The sequence below is a fragment of the Pocillopora verrucosa genome, chromosome 4, assembly GCF_036669915.1.
Source record: "Pocillopora verrucosa isolate sample1 chromosome 4, ASM3666991v2, whole genome shotgun sequence".
NCBI lineage: Eukaryota > Metazoa > Cnidaria > Anthozoa > Scleractinia > Pocilloporidae > Pocillopora > Pocillopora verrucosa.
In genome coordinates, this window is record NC_089315.1 from 4048142 (window position 1) to 4057007 (window position 8866).

Here is an 8866-nt window from a genome sequence, read left to right on the forward strand (position 1 = left end):
GGGAAATTAGAGAATACAGTTTTATAAAACTATTTAAATAAAAGACAAAAAAGAAAAAAACCTTACACCACTGAGTGGAGTGATTTGACGTCCAATTCCATATCCAATCTCCTATCCAAACCGTGGACTGCAGGAGCCATCTTTAGTCAGATCTTTTCCACAGGAGTTCAAGCGGTGACAGTATTTCATAACTTTTTGGTTTCATCCTCAGTGGTATCATCGACGCAGGAGGTAAACTTGTCGTACAGTTTACAAGCTTTCTCATACCTGTTGGCCCAAGAATCAAAACTGAGACCTTTGCTACCACATTCTTTCCTAAGCTCTCCAAGTTTCTCGCTCTTAATCTCGTCGGAGGATTTTCCGTTAACGCGATCAAATCTGCATAAGGTGACGATACAACTTCCCTAATCAAGAACAGCGTCTCTGCAATCACTTTTAGGTCCACTCTTTAGCTTATGCCCCCACGAGTCAGATGCTATCCAGCAGTAAGGGCTAAAACCAGCTCCGGGAGCCGACCGGCAAGAGCCTGTCATAGCACAATTTCCCTCAAACCGTCTAAAATTCCAAGTCATTCCAATCATGCCAAGTGGTAATATTTTGAACACTGAAGCTATCGTCTGCTTAGGCCTGATAAAGACTTTTCTTGACAGATTTCTTCTTTGATTGTACATTTCTGCCGTAAAACAACAACGATAACGACAAAAACAACAACAACAACCGCAATAAAACAAGCAGAGAAAGGGAAAAAATGCCGTAAATAAGCTTGCGATACGTCTAACCGTTAATGCTCTGTGAATTAAACGTCAGCGTCGGCCTCCATCATCGCCTCCTCTTCATGTACGATTACATACATTGATAGGAAAATGAATTGATAAACGAATTACAACCTCATCTATAAAGCAATATTTTTAGCTCAATGAAGCTGATAGGATACACACTTGATTGAGTCGACGGCTTACAATAAAGTATGGGGTTCCAAGTATATTTCATTTTAGATTAGGTGTAGACAGTCGGTTCTTCAAGTTATCTGTTAAATATTACGGATCAACGTTGGAGAACGTTGCATATAGCACAGACTTTTTTCCAAATGTCAAGGTATTTGATGAGAATTTCGCATGACTAAATAGGGCAGGTTTCAAAAAAGCGGCTAAGAGAGGATTCGTGAATATGCCCCCCCCCCTCCTCTAAACGTTTTCATTCAAAAGTGAAAGGTGAAAGGGAGACGAAAACAGTTTATTTTTTTGACTTGTTTATTCAATCTAAATATTGGAGAACTTGACGTCATCTAATTCGATTTCTTAAATCTTTCACTATGAAACAAAGTGTGTCGATTATTTATCTTGTCCTAAATACTCAATCATTGTCACATCACTTTGTTTGAACTTTCCACGTCGAAGTGATCGACAAGCTGAACTGCACAACTCTATTAGGTCGATTAAGAATAAAACCTCGTTTTTTTTTTAAACTCATTTTGATTTTTTTAGGAAGAAACCAAGGAACTGCTAACTTGATTTTTTGTTTTCTGAGAAACGTGGTAAGTAGTTACTGTATAATTATCTTTGAAAAGCTAATGCCCTCCCGCCGATTCTTCCCCCGCCATCTTGGAACCGAAGCAGATTTCTAGCAACAGGCGTCCTTTAGAAGCCATTAAGGCTGGAATTTTTTTAATTTACTTTTCTTTCAGTCCTTAAGTCCTACTTTTTTACAGTTTACTGTCTGGTTTCGTTTTATAACAAAGTTAATAATCTAATTGATGTGAGGCTTTGAATTTGCTTAACGTGTTTGTAATTTCGCTCACGTTTTTACTCACTAATCGCTTTTGCTCTTTGTTCTTTGAAGAGAACCAGCAGATATGAAATTTCGTGGCGCAAAATAAGCCTCTAAACCTATGAAAAGTGTTTCAATGTTCGAAAAATCTTCAGGTATAAAAAGATTCCGGCATCCTTTTTGGTTGAAAATCAGCCTTCAAAAAAACATTTTCAATGAATTGTAGATAAACCCACGACTGTAGAAATCAGTGAGACCCTTCTGGCTCAAATGGTTCCACAACTAATCATGTAGTAAAATTTGGATCCTACGCGATCTCTCAGAGTAACATTGCGACATCATAAAAGAGGAAACCTCAGCTGAAAGCAATAAAGGCAAGAGCGAAACATCAACATAACAACCCTGTAACTACAATTAGGCTTTACGTGCCTGGTTACAACTCGATAGTAAGTCCAGCAGTTGCCTCAAAGCTTTTACATCTCCGAAACTTTTAGTTGAAAATGGTTCGTTTGCAGTCTTCTTCATCTTCAACCAAATCAGTAGGTGGAAATTACAAACAAAAGAAATGGATATAATTCATTTAGTTTAGGAGCGAAACATTTTCACTCCCAAGATTGTCCACTGTCTCCTGACTTGTCTTCCAATTTTATCTCTAAGAATTTCACGTTGAATCAAGCAATAACCCTTACTCTATGGTTTTCTCTCCCATAATTAGCCATCTGCTTGGAAATGTATTGATATTTAAAGAGAAACTTGAGAAAATTAACGACACCTTTAAAATTAAAAAACATGTTTCGACAGTTCTTCTGTCATCTTCAGTTCTGAATAATATAAATTACAAACTTGAATGTAAAGAGTGAACAAAATGCTTCTTAAGTTCGCTACGTATCTGCTTCTATCCAGACCTTTTGGCAATATCATCCACATGTCAGGGAAAGAGAAACTTTTGAATTAGGGTTAAAGTTATCCAGACGGTTAAATAACTCTCTACCGGTTGAGGAGGCCAAAGTAGGACTTTGCTTGATTTGAAGGATGGTGTCTCCAAATAAAGAAGCAAATCTCTTATTTACTGAGGTACCAAAGGCATTAATCACTTCTTCGTCATTCTCGTTGCGTCTGTTTGTTTTGATACGTTGTACAGTATCCGCGAACCATAATTTCGCAGAACTTTCGTCCGTTCTTTTGGTCAAATAAGCAGTAATAGCATGTTGACGAACTGGAAAAGTGGCAGAACGAAGACGGCGAAAATGGGACGGTGGCTGTCCTAGAGGGAAGAACAGGGGCTCCATCAACTTTCCAAATCTGGCCCAGCAAGGCACCTGTTTGTTGTTCGATTCTATCTGTATAATGATTGCGTTGCAAGGATGCCCTCCTTGACTTCGTTTTCCATTTAGCAGGTATCTTCCTCGCCCAAACGTGAAGATCATGTTGAATCAGTTCACTCATGTCAGTCAGATTGGTGTCTTTGCCTTGTTCGTGAACGAGATGAGTTGTCTGTAATAGTTTTGTGATTGTTAGTTAAGTGAGCGTCTTCCTCGCCCAAATGTGACGATCATGTTGAATCAATTCACTCATGTCAGTCAGATTAGTGTCTTTACCTTGTTCGTGAACGAGATGAGTTTTCTGTAATAGTTTTGTGATTGTTAGTTAAGTGAGACTAGGTTATTATGCACATCTAACTAAATAAACTGGCTATTTAGCAAAGGAAATTAACAATAACAGTTCAAAGTACAGCTGCGCAGTTTCAAATACTAAGATCTTCTTTTGTTTACTTTTTTTTTCCAAAGATGTGCTTCAGTTGTGTTGCAATCAATTAGGTGCTACGTGCCAATATCACCCCAGACACTGGCGGCCTATTTGGCCAAACTTAAAAGCAGACAAAGACCTATAATCCTTTCTTGATCTTTCTTCTCTTTACGCCCGCCTGCTAACTTTATACCAAATTCCCTTGCGTAATGGTGTAAAGACGTCATTTAAGGCCTAAAGACAATAATTAAAACAATTCAGTGTGTTTATTATATCACAACGCTAATAACACGTGTGGATCTTAAACACCAACAAGCAGCTCTTTTGGTTCTTCTATTTCCGTCTCTAGGTAGCAAAGTCATGGGTCCCACAATTCTAACTACTTGACAGACTTCCTCAATGACGTAAGAGCATGGGACAATATAACTGACAAAAGTTTATAAAAGGTTTTCACAAAATGATCGTGGTTCATAAACAAGAGGTTGCCTTTTTGTCTATGTAAGGTTTTAAGTAAAATTTGTCTTTCACAAGCAAAAGTTTCTGTGGAATTTGGAACATTTGTGCAGCTTGTGCAGCGTTATTGCTTGCAAATGTGAGACTATACTTGAAAGAAACCGTCAAGGAAATATTCATAAAGAAATCGTGTTAAAAAAAAAGATTTTTTTCAAAGACACAAGTAAGTAAATATGTAAACGAAAATGATAAAATTTGCATCATAAGATGATTTTATTTGGTTGAAACACAATAATTTGATGACAAGGCATAGAACCGAATGTCTTAAATCTTCTCTACGACAACCTATCTTCGGCCTCAGAGAAATCTGCCTCCCTGGTTTCGGATGAGCCATCTTTGCCTTTGATAACATAAGTGGGTGTTTTTATAGTGTAAACAGTGCCATCACTGTTTTTACACTCGCCAACAACCTGAGACACTGATACTTCGTCTCCTGGCTGAACACCGATGGATATTCCACTAGTCACTTCCTGATATTCCGTCCCAGTAGTAGACAAACTCCAGTCATGCTGAAATGCTCCTGATGCACCGATCTTTGCGTCAAAAAGTTTCATCACGCTAAGTCCGACTTCCCCTGATACAGTTACACTTGAACTTCCACCACTGGACGTAGACTTGGAAGAAGACATTCCTTTAGTTATGGTGATCGTTTTGGTAGCTTTTTCAGTGCGATGCTCGTTTATCACTTTTTGCAAGAAGACAAGCTGTGGAAATAAAAAGAAGTTATACATTAATTTGTATTTTATTACATAACCTTTGTTGCTTCTCCCTTGCTATTTAGTTTTGCTCCCATGCCTACCATGCCTAAAATCACGAGAAAAACTTAGTGACACAAAGAAGGATCTTAAAGAAGACAAAATCCCATTTATTTGTAACTTTTTGTGCGAGTTTTCTTAACGCTTAGTTTTTTCTTCAAAGAAAACCGTGTAGGGGAGTGGTGATCGCAGCAGACTCGCAGAACCGCTTTGGGTATCGGCCAGATTTCTCTATCGATAGTTCCGAGTTTGAATGTTTTTGTAAAAACTGAGTAAAATTGTCTGACTCCAGTCCTGTCAGAGAGAAAATAATTGATCTTGGTACTTTTAATTTTGATCATTTGTTATGGGTTATTTGAATTGAGCGAGGATAAACGAGCCAGTGCAGCCAAGTGCACTTCAACAAAAAACATGGTAAGGTTTTGGTAGATATGTTGTACAGAGAATATCAAACTAATGACTAGCCAGGGGCAAACCAACCAGGCGTAGAATCATGCAAATTGAGAAAGAAACATGTAGTTGATTTTACGGAGAAGTATGAAGAAACTGCTCTTTCTGGTTGTTTATCTGCTTTTTCGAGGATCATCTTGGCCTCTGAGCAAAGAAGACAGATCATTAGCATACCTTTTCTTTCGGTTTACAATCTATGGCGCACCTTTATTTAGGAAAAAAAAGAAAGAGGAGTTAACTGATTAAAAGATAAATGTTTATGGTCCCAACTCTTAGGGATTGGTGACTAATGCAATGATCTACATGATGCTTACGGAACCCAATTGCAAAACGTCACCAGAATAATGGAACATCCTACTGATGGAAAATTCAGAGAGTGCAGTTTTGTTAAAATAAAAAACTTACACCGCTGTGTAGGGTGATTTGACGTCCAACTCCGTATCCAATCTCCTATCCAAGCCGCTGACTGTGCAGGAGCCATCTTGAGTCTGATCTTTTCCACAGGAGTTCAAGCAGTGACAGTATTTTATAACCTTTTTGGTTTGGTCCTCAATGTGTTTACTGAAGCAGGGGCTAAACCTGTTGAACAATTTAACAGCTTTGTCGTATCTTCTGGCCCAAGAATCAAAGCTGAAACCTCTGGTATCACATTCTTTCTTCAGCTCTCCCAGATTCCTCCTGTTCATCTGGTCACAGGTTCTTCCGCTAGCGCGATCAAAAGCACATGAGCCGACGATACATTTTCCCCAGTTAAGAGCAGCCTCCGCGCAATCGCTTGTAGTTCCACACCTTAGCCCATGCCCCCACGAGTTGGCTGCTATCCAGCAGTAAGGGCTTATACTAGATCCGGGAGACGACTGGCAAGAGCCTGTCATAGCACAATAACCCTCAAAGCATCTGAAATTACAATCACTCCATTAGAATACTTCTCTGAAGGAGAGAGCGAATAAAACAGTCCAAAGGCAACGTAACAATTTATAAGACTATGAATATATATATGCTATTCGCCTGCCGGGACGTCCGTATTGGGTAAAACTGTGCCGGAGGTCTCGAGTAATTAACTGTGATTACAGTAAGATTTTCCATAAACCGAACAATTTTTGAGCGAGTAAATGGTAGTTAAAATAAAGTAATGCAAATTAAAGAGAGAGGCTTCACCGAAACATTTTCATTTGCATAATGATAAAGGTGGTTTAACAGGCTTCCAACAAAGTTTGGAACATTATTTTTTCAAGTTTCTGTCACAATCTGACACCTGTCAATAGAGAGCGCGTAAGAAAAAAAACGCAAGTACATTTTTGAAAAAAACAACGGAACTAGTTTGGCAAGGATTGTCACGACAATATTTTCTTCAAAAGCAATCAATGATCTTACGGAAAGTATCGTTCAGTCTCATCGACGATTAATTAATGTACGATGATTTACTTCTGTTCAGTAAGTAAATGGCAAGGAAAATAATTGTAAATTGGCGCATTAAATTCAAATTTTCTATTATGAAGTTGTGAGAGTTTGCTCGTTTGTTTACCGCAACGGCGTGTGTAAATCTGGCCTTTCCTCCACAAAAACTAAATTCGAATGAGGCACCTCAACTAGACACAAGGGGATTTAATGCGGCTTTTTCTCTTTTGAATTACTCCAGTTTCTGTTGTGCAATTTATAATACAAATGTTCAAATTGAACGGACTTGGAAAGACTCACCGAGAGCGCCTTTGTAGTAGAACTGAAAACTTCGCTCGTCCTTTCACTACTTACAAATTGTTTGAGAGAATTCAGATATTAAATGAATAAAAGTTCCATCGATTAATTCAATTACAAACAGATATCTCACTTTTTAACTTTCCAGGTACTTTTTGTGAAGGATTAAAATTAATTACAAACGCTTTTTAGGCCGCTCGTCAACCAATTCAATTACACTTTTGCCTATACAAAAATTAATTTTGAAACCAACATTTTTCTGTCAACCAAGGGGATTTGAGAGAGAAAAAAAAGAGAGGATTAACAGGTTATTTATCGGTTTGAAGTAGTGACCTACATGTTTTGCTAAAAAATACTGCCCAGCCGGAAAAATGAGGTATATTTACGAAAAATAGCAACGGTAGGATGTAGGGATGTACTCGGCGACATACGAAAGTGTTACCATTGCTCGTGAGCAGAGATAGGAAAAATACGGACCGCGTTAAGAACCAATCAGATTGCAAGATTGACGAGCCCTCTGAAGAAGAAATAAATATAGATCGTATATGTGAACTGCTGATTAAGAAAGGAATATAAGCGATCTTCGCATTTATGAACACTACTGAAGCAGTAGTGAAAATGAGGCCTGGAATAAGTCCAGGCCTGTAGGGGATTTGAACCTATTTGAAACCGGTGCAGTGCCCTACCAACTGAGCTAATAAGCCAATTGGGAGCTGGTCATTATGTTGGTTCGCAATAAACCCGTGAAGTGATGAATTGATGACTGTGAATATATATAAAAATCATGGATGTGAACTGCGGATTAAGAAATGAATATGGAAGCGTTCTCTGCTGTAATGAACATTACTTACAATTCTCTAATATGCTAAGGAGTCTTAATCTTCTGTTCTGTTTTCTGCTCTCTCGAGGTACTTCGAAATCGATCAATCTCCACAGATTTTAATGTGTGCTTTATAAAGCACTTCTAACATATTTCTTCTTCGCAGTCTGATCTAATTGTTGTCCATCTGGCTTTTAGTAATGAGACTGAAAGGAACTTACTCATAATCCTTTGAGCTGACCACTTTGGAAGACAAAAACAGCTGTATACCCAGGAGGAGGACGTGTCCAATTTTGACGGTTTCAATCATTCTGGCACTATTTTCGCTAGTAAAAAAATCGGCAAATACGATTAAATGAATTAACTTAAGCACTTGATGGATGGCAAAGAATTCATAAACGACAATGGCTTCGAACGTCAAAGTTCAGTAGGTTTGAGTATTGTACAAGTGCCATTAGGTTACATGTTCATATCCTATAAATTCTTTTGGAGTCAGTTTTTTTTTCAGTCTCCTATTGACAAAATTTCGCAAAAGTTATAAACATCAAGCATTGCGGGATGCATCTTGTAACTTATTTTATCAGATGCTCCTAACTTCTTTGTTTCTTCTTTGTCATTTGCAAATGCAGTTTTCCAGCTTCTCTAGAAAACTTTTCTTTTTATTCCATGAGGCGCCAAAAGACAATTGTCTTCTTTTATACTTGTGTTTGCCTACTAATGATTGACAGAAATGAGATAGGCGGTAACACGAGGTTTAAACGAACTGGTAATTCACCTACCACTCTTGATGCCCAGATGTTTGGAAGAGAATCTTCACCAGCACTGTTCTCTATTCTCTGTGATTTGCTTCTTCAGTTTAAAAGGCGAGTGCTTGCACGTTTCTTTTAAGACTTACGTCATGCCCCAGTAGTTTAAGGGTCATAAAACTTGTGGAATGAAAATGCTGGTAGCCTCTTGAAATTATGACATTCCAGACAGAATTTGTGATCACATTGGGAAGTGATGCATATAAAACAAGAAAATGTTAACTCTGAAAACTGCGGCGGCGCATTAATCATTTATAAGTGCTGCGAACTTGGAGGAAAGACCAAGAAAAGACAACGGAATTTCAAAAATTGAA

General features: G+C 38.1%; 1 protein-coding gene across 1 annotated transcript; it reads right to left on the minus strand.

Moving 5' to 3' along the window:
- Positions 1 to 4241: 4241 nt before the first annotated feature.
- On the minus strand, positions 4242 to 8593 carry LOC131775922 (uncharacterized). The gene is made up of 5 exons (XM_066165947.1): positions 8526 to 8593; positions 7968 to 8072; positions 5637 to 6128; positions 5406 to 5436; positions 4242 to 4730 (listed from the first exon to the last, which is right to left on the minus strand). The coding sequence occupies exons 2-5, from the start codon at positions 8054 to 8056 to the stop codon at positions 4302 to 4304; spliced, it is 1041 nt and encodes a 346-aa protein (XP_066022044.1). The 5' UTR covers positions 8057 to 8072; positions 8526 to 8593; the 3' UTR covers positions 4242 to 4301.
- Positions 8594 to 8866: the final 273 nt, after the last annotated feature.